The sequence below is a fragment of the Callorhinchus milii genome, unplaced genomic scaffold (genome assembly GCF_018977255.1).
Source record: "Callorhinchus milii isolate IMCB2004 unplaced genomic scaffold, IMCB_Cmil_1.0 Scaffold3, whole genome shotgun sequence".
Lineage (NCBI taxonomy): Eukaryota > Metazoa > Chordata > Chondrichthyes > Chimaeriformes > Callorhinchidae > Callorhinchus > Callorhinchus milii.
The window spans coordinates 18,972,769-18,993,957 of NW_024704744.1; the positions used below are offsets into that span (position 1 = coordinate 18,972,769).

The 21,189-nt window shown below is 40.0% G+C and overlaps 1 protein-coding gene across 1 annotated transcript in view; it reads right to left on the reverse strand.

The window, feature by feature from the left end:
• Nucleotides 1-21,189, reverse strand: part of LOC103180920 (kelch-like protein 29) — a 203,573-nt gene that overhangs the window by 104,428 nt on the left and 77,956 nt on the right. The window contains exon 3 of the mRNA XM_007897033.2: nucleotides 12,652-12,799. Coding sequence (XP_007895224.1) covers nucleotides 12,652-12,799 — 148 coding nt within the window. The remainder of the gene's footprint in view (nucleotides 1-12,651; nucleotides 12,800-21,189) is intronic.

Consider the following 21,189-nt stretch of genomic DNA (forward strand, 5'->3'; position numbering starts at 1 on the left):
AAGTGAAATTTGTTACAAAGTGATATTCACACCGAGTCCTGTGTTAATAATTTCTATAAGCTTTGACCCTGCCCCCATGATCTTCAATGTTGCAATTTTTGCAATTTTGAAATTGGTTTGCTTGCTGGCATTACTTTGCTGTTTTTTAATTTATTTCAGTTATAGAAAGGTTTCGTAAGTACTTGGCCACATTGATATAAGAGGGTCAAAGGATAATGTTTTCATTAAAGTGAATAAACCTATTTTGTATTTATGTTACAAAGCCTAATTTAAAAAATACTGGTCCAACCATAAGATTGACAGGTAGTTTCAAACTGTTGATGAAAGAAGTTCACACTTCAGTTATTCTGGCTTTAAATAAGATTATTTATCATGGAGCTTCAATACACAGTGGAAATACATGTTAGCCTTTACATAAATAAAATGTAAACCAACCAGTTACATTTATACAATCTTTGATACAAAAAAAACTTTACAGAAAATCCTGTGCTTTGAGACGTCCTGCTGATATGATAAATACTATTACCAAATGCAAAGGGGTTATTTATTATCTGCAGTAAATCCTGAAGAGAGCTTCAAGACATTTTGACGATGTGTTAAGGTGCAATATTAAATACAAGGCTTATTAGTGTACTTACAAACAATAATGAAAATGAGTTACTAAATGATAATTATTATCAATTTATTTGAGAAGATAATATAAGCCAAAGTAACAAAAAAAAATTTTTTTTAGAAACAATAGGGGAAGGAGATTAGCATGCGCTGGCCACAACCATCTATGTTCAACTGTACGGTTGATTTCAAGAATTTCAATTAGCCTCAAGGGAGTTATCCATCATTGCTATAATCCAATATCACCCAGAATGTCCATACCCAGACACATTCTGATTGAACTGTAATTGAGAGGCACCTTTTAGTATGTAAATGTAGACCAGAGGCAGGCACACCTCTACAGACAGAACATCCTATAATTTTACAATCCTGCAAGCTGAAGCCCGCATGGCTAGGGTGGCCACTACTTTCAAATCATTCAACCCCATTAGTCAAAGCCAGTGTTCATGATCTCTTGCCAACCTTGGCTCTTCCCAACCTGTGCCTAATACTCTCTAAATTTAGGGAAACAGGATATGTCCCTTCAGGGAGAATATGCACATTCCATTCCAATAAATATCTCCGAATTTCCAGCTGACACTCCAATATACTGCTGGGGTGTGTTGCATTATTGGAGTTGTTAAACCAAGGTCCCGTCTGCCTGTTCTGGTGGACGTTATTTGATTTGATTTGATTTGGTGGACTATTTGAAAAGAGAAGGGAGTTTCTCTCTCCTGGTGCCCTGGCCAACAAATCCCCCAAATAAAATAAAATTGGTCACTCACTCCATGGCTTTTGTGGGACATTGCTGGGCACAACTGGCTGCTGAGCTTTGTCCACAAAATACACAGTCAATCCACTTTGCAGCATATTCTGTGATGCGCTCTGTGATGTCTCAACAATGTGGTAATGTGCTATATCAAATGCAAGTATTATTAGTATTAAGTATCGGTAAGATGCATGAAACTCAGTTTGGTTTGGAATATTCTTAAGCATGGAATAGGTTTTCGAATGTATCAGGCACCCGGCTGACCAAGAAGAAAAATGCCCCTCTCTTCATACTCTCTCATTTATGTACAGTGATGGAGTGTGAAACCTTCAGCATTGCTGTTGTTTTTCCGATCACGGAGGGTGACATTTCGGTTCCACTTCAAGGCGTAGTACTTTTCACCCTATTCTAATTTGTAAAATCTACAAATTCATACACTTTTGTATAATAAAAAATAGGGTTCAGGTGCTGATTAAATCCGAAGCCTTTTGAAATGTAAGCACATAAAATGCTGACTTTTCAACCGTGAACATTTTTTGAAGCTACTACATTTGTAAATTCACACTATTTACCATTAACAGGCAAGGGTGCTGATTATACCCTGCTCACAATGGAACACTAAATCATTGCAGCTTCAAGTAGATCAGTTCAGGACATTGCAAGGTCAAACAATATGCTCCATCGTTGCTTTGTCATCTCTAACAGGGAGCTTCACTGCACAATGCAAGTAGATCCTGGTCCTGCAATAATTGGAATCCTATATAACCCAGACTTTGCAAAAACTCTGTGAAGTTCCGTTCCAATGCATTTGACCACAACCATCTATTTTTAACAGTGTGGTTGATTTTGAGAATATCAATTAGGCTTTAGGGAGTTATCCATCATTATTATAATGCATTGCTCACCACAGACACATCCTGCTTGAATCGGAACTGAGCTGCCTCTTTGGGTAGGAAACGCATAATAAAAATGTACGAATAAAAATCAAAACAGCTGCTTGAAACAGTATTTTTACATTACACCTGTTAGTATTCTTCCTTACAATTTCATTTATTCTAATGATTTGCACAATCCCAATAAACCCAATAAGTTTATGCAAAATAAAATCTGAATCAGGAAAGTGCCAGAGACTAAAATACATCAATTTATGAATTCTATTACGTTTACAAAAGTAAGGAAAACCTTTTAGGTAACAATTTACAAAGGCTATTGATTTTCCATAGATACTATTTTTGTTTGATATTTATCCAGTGGATGAATTCTACTATACAAATTTGTTCAAGAAAATATACACAAATATTCACAAGACTAATCTAAATTAGGTAAATATTTGAACTTATCAATGTCTCATTAAATTTTGTTTTGTTATATTTTTTCTCATAAATCTTTTCCATCCCTTCCTCTGTTGAAGGAATCAACTCTTTGCTAGGGGATGGCTCCACTGGTGCCACTTACTCTCCTGTGAGCCAGTACAGCAAATGTCAGCAAAGTATTGGACAGAGTAGCAGAAAAATTATTCCTACCCAACATTTGCCTGCAAACCTTCAGCAATGATCACTAGATAGCAAACAGGAGTCTTGGCTGATTTGCTAATTCCACTAATCCCATCAATAATTCTGCACAGGATTCAAGAGGCTTCACAGTTGCAGATATTTCACAGACAAGATGAGTTAATTAATTGGTTTCTTTAAGTTCTGTGTTTTACTGTAAACTTCCTGATCCCAAATCGCTGGCAAGAAAAAGCAGCAGGATATTCAAGCTCCCCCCACATTTAGTGAATCCAGTCATAGGGTCTGAGATGAAATCATAAGCAGTGTCATTGCCAACCATGTAGAATTTTGAACCCCATTACCCCTACTCCAATATCCACTGCCATGCAACGATATTTACAGTACCTCATATAGCAAGTCAGAAGAGAATGTGCTCCTTGAATGGAAAAAGCATATCAAAACATTGTGAGCCAGCAATAATCATGGCAAAACAAATGCTGGAATATATTGCCAAATCAGTCGAGTTCAAATACCCAGGTGCCATTCTCAGTTTGCATAATGTTCTGATCATACAACTGGAGTGTATTACCCGGTAGGGTAGTTAATCCAATACACTGAACTTGTTTAAGAAATAGCTTGATGTTGTAATGGGAGGACGGTTGGTGGGTGTTCTGGAAGGAAGAGATTCCCAATCCTGGCTACGGTGGCATGTGAAGTGAGGTGTGAGATCAGGCAAGGAAGGAGAGGAGAGAACGTCAGAAGGGGTGGAACCCTGGACTATCGTGACACATGTCTCAGCACCAGCTCCAGCATGGTATTGACAGAGATTCAATGCACATCTTTTATCCTGTGATACAGGATGCCGCAAGAAAAAATTATGAAAACAGGCTGTGCAGGGTTGCGGTACAAAATCCGTTCAAATCTGTCTCTGTCTACCTTTTCAACTAGATCTGCCTGCCTCTGCCTCTCTCCATAATGACTGTTACATTGTGCTGGTGCTGTCACTGGCAGTCAGGGAGCTGGTGAAACCAGTCTATAATGAGTACAGATTAGTCTCAGAGCACAAGGAAAGCCAGATAACCCCAATTCCCTGGAGCTTTTCTGGCCTCTCACTATGACAGCAAGAGCTAGCTCAGAATTATGAAGACAGATCATACAGGAGAGAGACAGGAGAGCGCGAAGCATATAACTTTACCGAAACAGTCCATTTAGTCTGTGTAACAGGCGTGACTGGGAACAGGTGAGAGGAACGATGAGAAGTCATACCGCAAAGAGAAACAGCAAAAGAACAGAAAAAAAATTGAATGGAAAAGCTGACGAGTGCTATATTTTTGTTATATTTTGGCTCACAGAGTTACATGGAGCAATACGGCATGGAAGCAGGCTGTTTGGCCCAACTAGTCTGTGATAATATTTATATTCCACACAAGCCCCAACACTCCTATTCCCCTTTCCTACATCCCTCTATTTCCTGCTCTCTCACATATGTACCAAGTTTCCTCTTAAACACATTGGTGCATTTTGCTTCACCCACTCCCTTCTGGCAGCGAGTTCTATTTTCTCACCACCCTCTGTGTGAAGAGATTCCTCCCAAACCCCCTGTTAGATTTACCATTAGTGATTTTATATTTACGTCCTCTGCTTATGGACTCGCCAACACATTACTGATAAACATTTGTAAAGGAATGATTCGAAGATTTGAAAGGGAATCTATAAAAAAAGAACTTCGCAGAGAGTGCGTGGAATTCTTGCCACAGACAGACAAATGAAGCAGACTCCATAAAGGCATCATTTCTAAAAGAGGATGAGATAAATGCTTGAAAAGGAGTATTAAAAGGTTAGGGTAGGATTATATCAGATTCTTATATGAAAAAGAGCTAATGCTGATTTGATTGGCCAAATGGACTGTTTCTATAATATCGTATGATTCAAAACTATGAGAGATTTTGACAGGATAAAGAAGGAGAAGCTAATTCCACAAGTAGGGGAGTTAGTGACAGGGACCATTGTTATAAAATAGTCACGAGAGTGAAAGGGAAGTTTAGGCAAACTGTTTTCATTCTGAGAATTTTTCGGATGTGGAATGTCCTGTCAAGTAAAGTGGTACAGTAGAAGCAGAGTTTATTGTGGATTTCACGAAGGAAGCAGACAGGTATATGAATAGAAGCCTGAAGGGGTAAGGGGATAAGGCAGAGAATTGGGATCGAGTGAACACCTTGCTTTAAGAACTGGTGCAGACTCGGTGGGCCTCATGACTTCTTTCTGTGCTGTAAATTTCGATGATTCTATGATTTGCAATATTTACAAGCCTGACTTGTTGCATAAATTTAAACCTCCTGTTGGGAAAATATGTGGCAGGCCAGTGAGCAGAAAAAAAATGTGAGCTGAAGAGTAGAACAAGAAGACAGAAGTTTAGAGTTGTAAAGGGCAATTTCAGGACAGATCCTAGGAAGGTTTTTTAATAATAATCCTTGCATTTGATGTAGTGCCTTATCACGTTGTCAAAACTTCTCAAGGCACTTAACAGGATATACAGTAAATGGTTTTGACTGTATATTTTGTGGATGAAATGCTGCAATGTCTCACATACAGCCATAGAGTGAGTGACCAATTTTATTTGAGGGATTTTCGAATTTTGCATGGGCACCCGAACAGGTAGATGGGACCTTGATTCAATGTCTAATCTGAAGAACAGTACCTCTGACAACATGCCCCAGCGCTGCAATGGAGAGTCATCTTAGACTATACAGGACAAGGTGGAGGGATTGAGGAAGAGTGTTTTAGAATTTCGGGGCGTAGAGGTGACAAACTCATTCACGAGGGTTTCGGCTGCATTTGGGTTTAGATACAGTCGCGTAAATGTGGAAATTTACCCTGTGTCTGCGGATGACATTGCCAAGAGGGAGCATATAGATAAGGAAAAGAAGAGGGCCAAGGATGGAGCCCTGGGGTACCCTGCAGGTGACTAGGCGGGGGTGGGAGGAGAAACCAGTTGCCAAGATGAAATTAAGGCGGTTGATTAAGTAGGATTCGAACCATAATAATAATAATAATAATAATAATCCTTGCATTTGATATAGCGCTTTTCACGTCGGGAGGACGTCCCAAAGCGCTTCACAGAACATGCGAGTACAGTCCCATTAAGGTAGATGAGGGAGGAGAGGCAGAGGAGTAGGATGGAGTGGTCAACCGTGTCAAACGCGGCAGAGCAAGCCAGGAGGACGAGGAGGCAGAGGGAGACCTGATCACAGATAGAGAGGATATCGTTTGTGACTTTACAAGCGCTGTCTCTGTGCTGTGGGCAGGGCAAAAACCAAACTGCAGGGGCTCAAGGAGGGAATGGAGGGAGAAGTGTGATTGAAGATTATCTCCTACAATAGAGAGGGCTGACAGTGCGATCAACTCTCAAACTCAGCTCACTTTTGTATTTGATGTGCCACTCAAATCAGCAGTATGTGCTACATTGTATGCTTATTTATTCCCTAAGTCTGTGTGCTAAAAAAACAAGTGCCACATTTAGCAGGCTAATGATGGAATCTATAATACATATACTGAGCGGTCACCTTGCTGAATTGACGACTGCCAGGCCCAGACTGCACAGTGCCAACTTAGCAACAATCTTATTTAATTATAGGAAGGAAATAACATTTGGGGTGTTAATTGCTTGTTGAGTTCACAGATAAAGAAGCTACTGAGAGAAGATATGTAAAAACTACGGATATTTTATATTGCAATGCTTATTCCCCTGACTGTTGAATTTTGAATCATAATTCAAGTAACAGACTGCTTAATGCATCACACATTTCATTACATGGTGTCAGGACAGGTATCTTGGTGAGAAGCCAAATGCAGCAGTGCTGTATCCTTTCTTCTCTTCCTGCTCCTGTTTTTAAAATTTCCCAAACAAATCTCCCTTTTCCTTTCCTTTCCAACATACTGATAATCATAGGTCCCCACTGTAAGTTAAGATGACCATGTATAATGAAGACCCATATACTATCTGCAGACTTATGGCAACATACTAGCAGATACTCCTTACATCTGAGATAGTGCTTTGTCACATAAAATCCCTCAAAGCTCTTCAGTGTTTTCTGTAATAGGTACTGACTTGTGTATTTTGGAGGTGAATGCAGTAGTCAGTTTGTTCACAGCATCCTTCTGTCCCACAAACAGCCAGGAAATGTATCTCCAATTTAACTGGAGAATTATTAACCGAGAACCCAAAACCCTCTTTATTTTCAAATAGTAGCAAGGGATCTTTAACATCTGCCTGAACAGGAACGGAACTATTTAATGTCTCATCCATAAGACAGCACCTCTGCCAATGCAGCATTCCCTCAGCATAGCACTGGAGGAGCAGCCTGGAGCTTGAGCTCTGACATGGGACTTGAACCCACAACTTTCTTTGACCCAAAGACGAGAGTGCTATCAACTGCACATTCAATTCCAACAATCTATCTCTGGAATTTCCATATGTAGGTGGGTTGCATGGAACTCTCAGTTTGGTTTGGATACTCTTAAGCATGCGATGGGTTTCCACATGTGTCAAGACACCCGGCTGACAACAACAACAACAAATTACATTTGTATAGTGCCTTTCATGTCAGGAGGATGCCCCAAGGTGTTGGACAGTTAGGGATTTGGACCTCTCCCCAAAATATTGATCAAATGAACAGAGAATAAGTGAGTGGTGATTTTCTTTGAAGAGAAAGTTTATAACTCAGGGGGACTACAGCATGAGTGAATTTTGGTACCACAACAAGAAATTTGTACTAATTGATAAAAGTAAACCATCTCCACTAACCATCATCAGTGAGATGCTGCATTTAATCTATAGGAGAAAAATGGTGGAAGTGTACACGCCCTCTTAAATTAATTCTGAATGAGATGTCAGTTGTCAAACTACGACTTACAACTGGTTTTGTTTTTATTTTTTACTGGTGCAATTAATCACTACCAAGAAGTGAATTTATGAATCATTCGTGCACAATAAATAAGTCACAAATGCAAACTTTTTACGTATCCTCTGAATGAAAGCACATGTTGTGGGGCATATCAATTTGGAATGTATATACAGCATTACTTATAGAGTTATGGGCTGTCAGGAGTGAATTACAAGTTGTGTGTCAGATGCTGAGTTAGACTTAAGTCAGTGTAAGCAAACATAGCAAAGCTACAGGTCACCAGCATCGATTTGTAGCTTGATGGTTTAGGTCAGTGCCATAACATCTCTCCTTCAGATACTATTGCTCCTGTCTTGTAGAATTCTCTTCCAAAGTCACCATTCTCCGCACCACTCTTCTGTGTGAAGTTCCTCCTAAATTCTCTTTCAGATCCCCTTGTCACTATCTTAAGCTTGTGTCCCCGGTTACCAAGAAACAGCCTATTTATATTAAGCTTATCCACCTCTATCAGGTCTGATCTTAATCTCTCTTCTGTAGTGAAAAAAGACCTAACTTATCCAGTCAATTCTGATAGCAGTAACCATTTGATATAGCCAGTGATAATAGAGGATGGGGTAGGGACTGCCGCAACCTCTCCCCAACTTATAGGTGTAGGCATGGTGACTTTTCAAGTACATTATGAGAGGAGAGCAATGGGAAGAGAGCTGGAGTAGGAGATATAAACAGAGACAGCGCGGAGAGCAATGGGAAGAAGCGTGGAAGCAGTTTGTAAAGAAAATGCAGAAAGCAGGCAGAATATGAAACCAGAAATCCAGTGCCAGACAAAGAAGACCTTTGCAAGAATCAATTCTACTTATATAGAAGTTCACCAGGATGAGTTGGTGTAGCAAATGATTTTTTTAAACACCAGAACTTTAAAACTATTGAATTGCAATGCCATTTTTGTACGGGCAGGTATTGTCTCATGTACATGAAATGCAAAATGTTAGCCCATTTACTTAAGGTAACAGCCCCAGTCAGAAATACTTTCATATGAGCTTCTGGCAGCTTAAAAATAAAGTAGACAGCTGCGTGCTGCCTCACAGTATAAGCAAGTGCTAACTATAACCATAGCAACTCCACTCTGCAACTGTCACTTGGCAATCTGTGGAGTGTCAACAGTAAAAACAAATTCACTTGTGAAACAGCTGACTGACTCTTCAAATTTACACAAACTCCACCTAAATAAAACGTTCACACAGGTAAGATCTGAATAACCAGAATACTCCACCCACCTATCCTCTCCACTGAGGAACTGGACAAACACAGGCAATTGGTGTACTTAGGCATAACTTCACATTGCTTTCCATCACTGAATATAGAAAGATCACTAATAATAGACCAAAACTTCTCTCAAAACATTAAAATGCCTGTATAGACACCCAAACCAAACTCTGCACCCCCATCATCTCAATGCTTGCTAGGCTCCACTGTTGCAAAGCAGATTGATTTTAAGATCCTCACACTCGTGTACAAATCACTTCAGGCCCTGGAGCTTCCCTATCTCTCCAACCTGCTTACACCCCACTCCTCTATATGCTCAGCTGGCTCTGGAATTCTGCACGTCCTTCAGTGGGTATTGGTGGCTGTGCTTTCAGCCACTATGCCCCAAACTCTGGATCTTACTGTCTCAATCCCTCCACCATGCCCCCTCTTTACCCATCTTCAGATTGCACCTGAAGATTTTTCTCTTCAACAGTGCCTATGGTCAACTCCCTTTTCTTCTCAGCTCCACTGTTAAGTCCTCTGAGATGCTGCCCAGTATGAACAGTGCTATAGAAATGAAAGTTATTGGTGTTGGAGCTGAAAAAGAATCCAGCGTGTTTGTTGAGGTACTGCTGAAGTTTCACCAGCACAAATCTCACAGCTTGCCATTACTGTCTGCCAAGCTTCCCTCCGCTCGTCCAGATAAGAGCACCTTACCCATTACGGCTTTGACTTGCATGGTTAACAGGAGCTGAGCTGGAAAAATCCCTAGTCCATGGCCCTCTGAGGCCTGCTGCCAAGCTAGGCTGGCTGGTCTGTCATCATCATCATCATCATCATCATCATCAGTACCTTTGAATACTGTGGATTTGCTTGACTCATGGATAAACTACTGAGACTGTCACAGAGGGTGGACTTCATGTCACCCTGGAACCAGGATGGAATTGGCTAAGGAGCCACCATTTATCTTCCCCCAGGAGGATATTACAGAACCTCTAACTGTATCACTGACATTGATACGTAGGGGCAGTTGCCATGAACAAAAGTGAATGGTGAGTAGACTTTGTCAGCAGCCTTCATTACTGCAGGTCCCAGCAAGTGCATGCAGGTCAAGCAAAGAGAATACACAGTCACCAGCGCCGATGGGACAACCATCAGCACGGCCAAGATCAACCTTTGTCGTTTTCACGTGCAGCGTGAGTGCTTGAGTTAGCCTGATTTGTCTTGCATCAGACTCATCATCCACAGAGGAGTCACCTCTGGCTGTGTGAATCATTAGCATTCTGACCAACACAATACCCTTGTGACGCAAGTAGTATGAGTTGTGGCCAGATTTGCTGTAAATATAATATTTATCATATGGACATGAAGGACTGGGGGACATGAATGACATTTGCATTCAATGTGACATTCATCACATGGACTGAAGGATGTAAAGGACATTTAACCTGAATGGTACAATATATAATAACATGGACTGAAGGATACAGAGCAGTGTTGTCAAACTATAGAGCCACGAGCCATGTGTGGCTCAAAGCTGCCTCAGTTTCAGCAGAAAGCACGTGTCTCAGATAATTCCCACTGACAAGTTGCTTACAAGTGTGTATGGCTATTTAAACACGTTATATGTACACAGTAAAAATGAAAAACAGTTCATGGGAATTGTGGGTTTAATATACATATCTATGTCATTATATTATCACTCAAAAAATGTAACAATTGAGTATGCTTGTTTTGTTTGATTATTCAGATGAGCAGTATTTTAGATGGCTATTTCAATTGAATATTCAAAAAGACTTACTAGAGAAATTTCTAGATACACGGTGGCTCCCAGATTCCATGTATTTAATTGAATACAACTTTCACCTTATGATGCTTCTACTCACTTTATATGTAAATGTGTGAATTAACTACCAGCAGTTTGCACATGCAACTGTACAAGCATCAATGACTTGTTTGCAAAGTTACATTTGAAAAATAATAAATTCTTGTGTAATCACTGCAAGTTTGAATTGATATGGAATATTTGAAAACATCCAGAGTTTGATGTATATACACATAGAATCATAGAATCACACAGCACAGAAGGAGGCCATTCGGTCCATCGTGTCTGTGTTGGCTCTTTTAAAAGAGCTATCCAAATCAATCCCACTCCCCCGCTTTCTCCCCATTGCCCTGCAACATTGTCCTCCCCAAATAATTGTCTTCTCTTTTAAAAGTTGTTTTTGAATCGGCTTCCACCACCCTTTCAGGCAATGCATTCCAGATCCGAACAACTCGCTGTGTGAAAAAATTTCTCCTCACCTGTTTCTTTTAACAACTATTTTAAATTGGTGTCCTCGGGTTACCAACCCACCCGCTAGTGGAAATAGTTTCTCCTTTTTTACCCTATCAAATTCCCTCCTAATTTTGAAAACTTCTATTAAGTCTCCTCTTAACCTTCTCTGCTGCAAGGAGAATAATCCTAGCCATGTTTGCAATATCTTTGTTGTAGTGATCCCACTACGACTACACTGTTGCTGCGTCTGTCTTCGGTTCATGTTGTATGGAATTGGCTTCTCACACATGTATCTCTGGTGTAACATTTTGCGATTGGTGTGACTCACGCTGTTGTTTATGAGCCACACTCTTGTTCAAGAGCCACACATGTGGCTCAGTAGAAATCTGGGTCGACAACACTGATATCGAGGACATTTAACCTGAATGTTACAATATAATCACATAGATTGAAAGATATAGAGGACATTTCACCTTAATGTGACATTTATCATAAGGACTGAAGTCCATCAACACCCATTCTCGTGAGGCTCCACTTGCTTCCTGTTCTCCAGCAGATCGACTTCAAGATCTAACTTTCAAATACCTCCAGACACTTTCCCCACCATATCTCTATGACTCCCCCGCCCGTTCATTCTGCCCTCCAACTTAAATCCATGGCATGTTCCCCACCCACAAATCACTATTGACTGACAAGTTTCTCCCCAAATCTCTCCAGATTGTGTCCTTCACTTCTTTGAAAACCTTGTAAAACAAAACAACTTACAATATAATAAATCCTTATGTAGGGCCTTTCACATCAGTAGGACATTCCAAAATCTCTCTTTTTACCCCCCAGCCCCCACCCTATCTCCGACCCTGCCCAGATTCCCACTCCACCTCTTTGAAGCATTTTGAAACATGATCTGACACGAAAGGAGTGATACAATCTTAAATTGTTGATGCCATCCTATTGGATTGACACCATCAACCTGGGATGTTCCTAACACCTTAATGGTAGAATAATCCCATTTTGTTAGGTGTATTTTCAGCCCCAACTGTGCTTTTTGAAGTCTGCAACTTTTCCATTTGATTCAAACAAAAATAAGCACTCCATTGTTCCAGAACTAAAGCATAACATTTGCATGGCTTCCTCTTGGTTTAAGATCTATATTGAAACTGTGGAACACTCTCCCTCAATCCCTCCGCCTTTCCCCACCCTCTTCCCTTTTTCAAGTCCCACCTGAAAACCTTCCTTTTTGACTGTGCTTATGGTCATCTCCTCCAAACCCTCCGGCTCGGAATCAGGCTCCACTACTGTTAAGCTCTCTGAGACACTACCCAGCATGGAGTGCGCTATATGAGTGCAAGTTGTTGTTGTTGTTGCTGTACATACCAGTCTGTTCTATTTCCCTCATGTGCTTCGATGGAGGTTCCTCTGTGTCCCAGGGAGTTGACTGGTTGATTGGTGTTTGTCCCCACCTCACACTTTTGCTCAGCATTTGTCCTTGTGTCTGGCTTTCAATCTTAGAAATGCCCGAAGTCTATATTTGGAAAACAAAGATATACACTGTTAGACATAATCACAATGACTATGACCATGTACTGAACAAAACACAACCTATATGTGCACAGATTCTCTTTGGAAAGATTTTCAGGACGTATAACCTGTCCTATAATAAACTTACCTTTTTGTGTCATGCCATTTTAAATAACATTACCCCTTTTTTTCATCTGCATACCAAGTTACATTAAAATTAACAAAAAAAAACATCTGACAGTGTTAGCCTGGCTCAGTTCATAATACTTTGGCCTCTGAATCAGAAGGTTCTGGGTTCAATCCCCACATCGGAACTTGCAACTCATATAGTCCAAGTTGACACTCCAATGCAGTCCTGGGGTTATCCTCGTCTTTGCCTTCAAAGCCCTCCACGGCCTTGCTCCTTCCTACCTCTGTGACCTGCTAACACCACATCAACCTGTCTGTTCCCTCTGTAGGCAAGTGCCAGCCTGCTCCACGTCTCCTACAGATTAAATTGGTCATTCACTCTATTGCGGTTTGTGGGACATTGCTGTGCATAATTGGCTGCTGCATTTATTCACAAAACACCAATTATTCCATTTCCACATTACAATATATCCTGTGAAGCGCTTTGGGATGTCCACCTGACATGAAAGGTGCTATAACAAATGCAAGTATTATTATTTATTCTTATTATTAACAATAAAAATCATGAGCCTTCCGACAAGGATCCTTTTTAAGAGCAACTGAGCCTACAAAGGTCTTTAAATACCTATATTTCACTACTGTCCATATTTCACAAGGCTACAGTACCCAAGGATTTTTTGAGGTTCTACAAGTGAACAAAAGATGCCCTGGAAATTTGTGTAAGCACATTATCTACACAATAGCCAGCCTGCACTCCAGGTTCACTCTTAGAACTGATAGCTATTCATCAGCCAACAAAGTAAAGTTGATTGAATTTAGCAGGGAATCACATACAAAGTTTAGCAATTTTCTCATACTTTCTATCATATTTGTAGTTAAAGCTGCTAAAGCAAATTAATATAGGAGGGAATAATTTTGTCACTATTTTAAAAACAGAATTCACTGATAATGCATTTTACTGTTTAACAGGCATACAACATTGTGTAAAAAAAAATCAATTTCCTCTTTTCTGTGCACAATATTTAAATAAACTTCTTCCAATATCCCTTTGAAATCCCAGAGGCTATGTTTGCAAACAAAGTAAGGAAGTAATAACATTCTGAGACAGTTTAGAATAAATGTACCCAAATATTCTGGAACCGATTAAGCGAGATAAACAAAATGCTGTGATAAACAGTAGGGTAAGAGCATCCAACATTGCATGAAAGCCGTGTAAATAAGCATTCAGGCTTCATCAAGCCACCTCATATAAAACATTGCTCATCTGAGTGGGTCTGAGCTGAACTAATCTACAAATGAAATGCAAAATTCAGGAGTCTAGTTGGAAGTCCAAATAGAAAGAAATCCTAGATGATTAGAAACACGTAAAATTTATAGCTGGATGCCATGCATCTAAAGTAAATCTATAATAATAATAATCCTTGCATTTGATATAGCACTTTCACATCTTCTAAACACCCAAACTAACACCCTAAGTAATCACCCAAAGCGCTTCACAGAATATACTTTAAAGTGATTTGACTGTATATTTGTGGGTGAGACACGGCAGCGCACAGCAGTGTCCCACAAACAGTTGTGGACTGAGTGACCAAATTATTTTTTTGAGGGATTGTTATCCCCGGAAAAGTGATCCGCCAATCGACTCACAACTTAGTTCTTACTTACTGCTAGGTAAACAGAGGCATGTGGAGTAAGGAAACTTGCCCAACATTTCGCCCTGCCGGGAATGGAACCCAGATCTCTCGCTTCTGAAGTGGGTGCTCTAACTACTGATATTTATTTTATTCTGCTATCTGCCCCTGTCACTCTACAAGTGGGAACCTGTAACAGATATGCAGAGAGGAGCAACAATGCTTCTGCAACCCGGTGGTGACCTTGTTCTTTACTGCCTCTGTATGGGTGTCTGTGCTGCATTACAAATTTGCTGCTAATTTCAGCATTGCCCGTGAAAGCAAACACATCAGCATTGCCCCTGAAAGCAACAACATCAGCATTGCCCCTGAAACCAAACACTTGGATTGGGTAAAGAGAGCAAAATTTTAAAGTTTGCAGATGGCACAAAACTTGGGAACACAGTAAACAGTTAGGAGGTTTGTAGCAGATTGCAGGAGGACATAGACAAGACTGGTGAAATGGGCAGACACATGGCAGATGAAATTTAATGCAGAGAAATGTGAGATGATGCAATTTGGGAGGAAGAATGAGGAGAGGCAATGTACACTAAGTGGTACAGTTTTAAAATGGGTACAAGAGCAGAGACCTGGGGGTTCACATACACAGGTCTTTCAAGGTGGCAGGACAGGTTGTTGGAGCTGTTAAAATGCAAATGGGATACTTGGCTTTATAAATAGAAGCAGAGTACAAAAGAAGGGAAGTTCTGTTAACCTTTACAAGTCTTATAAAGACTGGTTAGGCATCAGCTGGAGTATTGTGTCCAATTCTGGGGACCACACTTTAGGAATGATATCAAGGCCTTGGAGAGGGTGCAGAGGAGATTTACCAGGGAGGAGGGATTTTAGTTATGTGGCGAGACTAGAGAAGCTGAGATTGATTGTTCTCCTTAGAGCAGAAATGATTAAGGGGAGATTTAATAGAGGTATTCAAAATTATGAGGGGATTTGATAGAGTAGATAGGAAGAAACTGTTTCCATTGGTTGATAACCAATAGATTCAAGATAGAACCAGAGAGGAGATGAGATTTTTTGTCTGGAATACACTGCCTGAAAGGGTGATGGAAGCAGATTCAATAACAACCTTCAAAAGGGAATTGGATAGGTACTTGAAAAGGAAACACTTGCAAGGATATGGAGAAAGAGCGGGGGAGGGGGACTGATTGGGTAGCTTTTCCAAAGGGCCAGCACAGGCACGATGGGCTGAATGGCCTCCTTCTGTGCTGTAATAATCGGTGATTCTATGAAAGGCTTTTGGTGCTCTGACATAATGGGATCTGTCATGTGGTGGTGACTATAAAGAGGAATCTTTGCATTGTTTATCATAATATGAAATCTAATTAAAAACAATGTGTAGTAGAGAGACAGTTATCTGCACTAATTGGGACTGCACCCATTGTGGATAAAAAAAGCATTGCAGGTATTTGATCCAGTGGCCTTGAATGCACATGCAAACTAATATTTTTGCTGGTATCTTGCAGCTCTGAGTTCACTTCTAAATCTTGCAAAGCGAGTGCTCTAACCACTGAGCTACAGGACTCCACAATGTTATACTGTAATCAAATGAACGGTATTTTCTAGTGATTGGAACATGATGGAACCCATAATATCACCACAAAATACACAGTCATCCACTTTACAATGTATCATGTGAAGCGCTTTTAGACAACTCGAAAAAGTGATAAGGCGCTATATCAAATGCATCGATTATTATTATTATTTTTACCACAAAGGAGCCCAAGTTTGTGGAGTCCTGTAGCTTTGTGGGCTGGTCTTTTATAGTGTGCATTCCTATCTTCCTATGTTACTGACTACAAAGAATCAACTCCAGGCAAATCTTTAGAAAGTCCTATAGAGTTGGCTCATTTCACAGGTAAGGGAACACGTCCTTCAGAGACAGAGTAGAGACTAAACATTTTCAATATTCTGTAAAACCGAGCCGTCAATTTCAAATTCCAACTGTACAAAATTGATTTTCTGACAGGCAGAGGAAATGATCATATTTTAGTGAAAAACCCAGCACCATAGTAATTTGTTCTGAACACTATCCTCCAACAGAACTGTTATCTTCTATCTGGACTCAGCTGTTCCATCTGCAGTGTATATTCCAATACTCCCGAGAGAAAACCAAATGGAAATGATAAATTCTTTGAATCGGACTTCCTTTTCCCCCAATGTGGTTTTACAAGCTTATAAAGTTAAACAAAAAAACCCCACAATAATCTTGAAAATAATTCAACCATGAAGTCATCCTAGAGGGGTGCATCAGGAAAGGCAAATGTGTGTTTATGGTCTAAATCTTTCCAATTATTCTTGTGGCATTTTTATTTTCTTGAGCTATGTCTCTCGTCCTACTGAAATAGCAATGCAGCTTCTTGTTCAAATCAGACCCTGTGGGGAAGGTCTGAGAGTCCATTCACACTTCTCCTGCGTGGAAAGGGGAAATTAATGCCAAAGTTCACAGCTCCACTGCATCCACCCAATACACAATGAAGCACCCATGTGGTAGCAATCTGTGCCTACATGGATACTTTTAATGTTTCCAGTCCCAAAACTCTCATCATACTCTTGTAATCTCAGAATAACAGAGGAAAATTACCCTCTTAATTTCATCATTAGGACAGTGTAAGAGGTACTAATAATCCTTTCATTTGATATATCTCCTTATTTCGTTGTTGAAACTTATTGAAGTGATTCAAAGGATTTTACTGTAAAGTACTGTGACTATGTATTTTTTGGGAAATGTCACTACCAATTTGCGACCAGCAATATCCCACAAACAAGCTGTGAAGTCACCCACTAATTTATCTGGGGGATTGCTGCATAGAACACTGGCACTTCCTAATATCCTTGGGAGCTTTGGTGAGGTATAGTGTGTAATACATAAAGTGATGTTTCTTGGATTTCAGTGATTACTTTTTTTTTACAAATTACACTATCATAAGAATGTTTAAAATATTGTCATACTGTAACTAGCGCAGAATAAACTTTGCAACAGTGCAAAGTAACATGAAATAGGTCCATGTGTGCTTTATACTTCAAGAAGTTATTTTCAATTATTTCAACTAAATTGTATTTCCTTAAATGTATTTTTGCAGACCTGTCCTGGCTGCTAATGTCTGCCTTATTGCCTTTTCTGGACATCCTATTATACAAGTCACATGCTGCATAGACGGCAACAAAACATTTGTTTTGAAAAAATCTCATAAATATCTAAAAACATCGTGCAATGTTGTGAAGCTTGACTTAATGAGTGCCTGAGATCATGTTATTTCAGAAATCAATCCACCATATCCCAAATTGTTGCCCTCTGGAAATCAGATGACAGCTACCTGTAGATTGAGGTCTGGTAAAAGATTGACTTTGTTATAAAACCTGTGAGATTTAGCTTTCCTTTCCACAAACACGAGACTATGAGATTAGGCTCCTCTTCATTCTTTGAGTTTTATTCTGTCACCAAGGGAGAGCCATCATTCAAATTCAGAAATCCAAACAATGATCATATTTGTCATAGGAACAAAAGAAGACCATTCAGCCCATTGAACCTGTTCAATAAACTTGTCATATGGGTCCTGCCTATGCAGTAGGTGATCAAAATGTAGTATGCATTATATCATGCTGAAATAGAAATGGAGGTGGTAAATCGAATCACTTAAAATTGTTAAACTGAAGCACAACAGTACCAAAATAGGCAATGTTATTAAATCTTGACAGGGATGCTTCATAAAACCATGCAAATTACTCCATATAGATTCTTTGCTAAAAAAAACTGTTTAAAACGTGTGTGAAAGCCATATTTGTATAAAATATGCAAGTCAGATATGTTTCCCACTCAATCACCAGCCTTGACTCCTGCTCAGTCTCCAGCCCAGGCATCTTGGTGAACACAGTGTGACTTTGAGAGAAGTTGTCGCTGACAGGCTGTTTCATCTCACCACCTGAATATGCTGAGGTCCCACTTGTTCACAATGATCAGGTTTATTCCTTAACTGCCAATTCTGTCAGAACTAGGAAGATAGTGAAAACAAGCCCTTGCGGTGGTGTGAGGGCAAAACACTAACCTCAGGTGCTTCATTACCAGACCATTGCTATGCTCGTCATTTTGTTTTGGACATGGGGTCTCTTATGAACAACAACAGCAACAACAAAATTACATTTATAGAGCGCCTTTCATGTCGGGAGGCCGTCCCAAGGTGCTGAAAATGAAAGGATATCTTTGGCATGTTCTCAATGTCCCACCGCAGTAACAAGCTGACACTTATTCTGTTCTTGCCTCTGACATGTCAATGCAAACCAAGAACATCATTTGACTGAGAGTTTGAATGTTTTAGTTGAAAAACACTAACAGCATCAAGATCACCAAAATTATTTTAAAAAATGGAATATAATAATCCTTGCATTTAATATAGTGCCTTATCATGTTGTCAAAGTGTTTCACAGAATATACTGTAAAGTGAATTGACTATATTTTGTGGGCAAAACACAGCAGCCAATTGCACACAGCAGTGCCCCACATACAGGCGTGGATTGAGTGACCAATTTTTGGTCACTTTTGATTATTACCCCCGGAAAGTGATCTGCCAATTAACTAACAACTGGGTTCCAACTTACTGCTAAGCAAACAGAGGCACATGGAATAAGGAAACTTGTCTAAGGTTTCGCTCTGCCTGGAATCGAACCCGGGTACTCTCATTTGTGAGGCGAGTAGTCTAACCAATACGCTACAGGACTCCACTTTAAAGTGGTTTAATAACCCAAGCTGGGGTGGGGGGGGTGGTAAACCACTGAACCACAGGCTCCTCGACCACATCATTTTCACCCTTGCCCGACTCCACTGGCTCCCCATCCTCCAAAGGATCGAGTTCAAGACCCTCGTCTTCACTTTCAAGGCCTTGCCCGCTCCAACCTCTCTGACCTGCTGACTCCCTACCAACCTACCCGCTCCCTTCAGCAGGCTCCAGTCTGCTCCATATCTCACGCCTAACCTGCCCTACCATCCGTGGTCGGGCTTTCAGCCTCTCTTCCCCCACACTCTGGAACGCCATCCCAAAGTCCCTTTGCCTCGCTTCCTCCCTCGCCTCCTTCAAGGCCGGTCTCAAGATCCTTCTCTTCGATTGTGCCTTTGGTCGCTCTCCCACCTCTCCGCCTCACCCGTACACCCCTCTCCCCCATGCTCGGACCCCGACACCTGACTGTTCAGCGCTTTGGGATGTCCTCCCGACGTGAAAGGCGTTGTATAAATGTAATATTGTTGTTGTTGATGAATAATGGCAACCCAGACTATCAAGACTGTGTGTGACTATCTCCCATAAAATCACTACTACAAATGTGTCTGGAGCATTCCTCTAAAACAAGATATGTAATGACATATGCTTTTGATCTCTGAGGAATGTGGTGGCAAAACATGTGCATTTGATCACACTTCCAAAAAATTTAATTTTGAGGTAATGTTACGGAAAGTTTTATATGATGTCTAAGAAATGTCTATCGCAAGTAGCAGATAAAATACCTAACCATAAAAAGATTTACTGCAAGAGCACATTCACTGACTCAGATTGTTGAAACGAACAGTTGTACAACTGTGTTAGGTTCAAGACATTTACACCACTGGATGACATCAGCTCAAAAATATCATTCATGAAGAACTAAAAATACCATGCAAAATAATGGGATTTATTCTGACTGCAGGAACATCTATTAGAGAACGGGTGGCTGATTTAATTATGAGAAATGAAATAATAGTAAGCGAGCATTTTAGTAATTGTGATAAATAATATGAATCAATTCTGTATGAGGCTTGAGGAGAGCAAAGGATGGTTACAAACCAAAGATTTTGGCCAACCTTTAAGGAAGGATTTGATTTGCAATATGGTGGAAGGACTTGAAATCAATGGATCAAAAGTGGAATCTATTCAGGAAGTAGTTTATGGCTTATTAAACAGAAACAGTTTTTGCCCCTGAACAACAGCAAATTTCATTTGGCAAAAGAGATATTTCTACCGCAAAGCAACTGTGCTCTGCACACATGGTTAGAACCATTATTAAACAAAACATTTTAAACAAAAGGAAAAAGGTGACAAGACCAGGAGGCTTATTGAAAGCAACAAAAGGAGACCAATAAAATAAGGCGAAATAAGAAAATGAAAAACAGAATAAGAAACATAAAAGAAACGTAGGTAGTATGATGGGAAATTTCAAATGTTTTTGTAAATACATCACAAAAAGTTGTGAAGGAGGAGTTTGATGCATTAAAATCAGGTTTGGGTATGACAGTAATAGAGAACAATTACAGTACACAATGCTAAGTGAATGTTTTGCGTTTGTCTTCACAAACCTACGGAGGATATACTGTAATATAGAGTTTGGTGGAAGATGCTACATCACTGAAGGAGAGAGATTTACAGGGATTAGCATGTACTAAAAAAAATTCAATGTAACTTAAAAGCCACAGGAATTAAGGTTAGAGCATGCAAATAGAAACAAAATCTGGCCAAGCAATAGGAAATATACAATGTGTGTGAAAGATAATAATAATAATCCTTGCATTTGATATGGCACCTTATCACGTCTTTGAGACGTCTCAAAGCGCTACAGA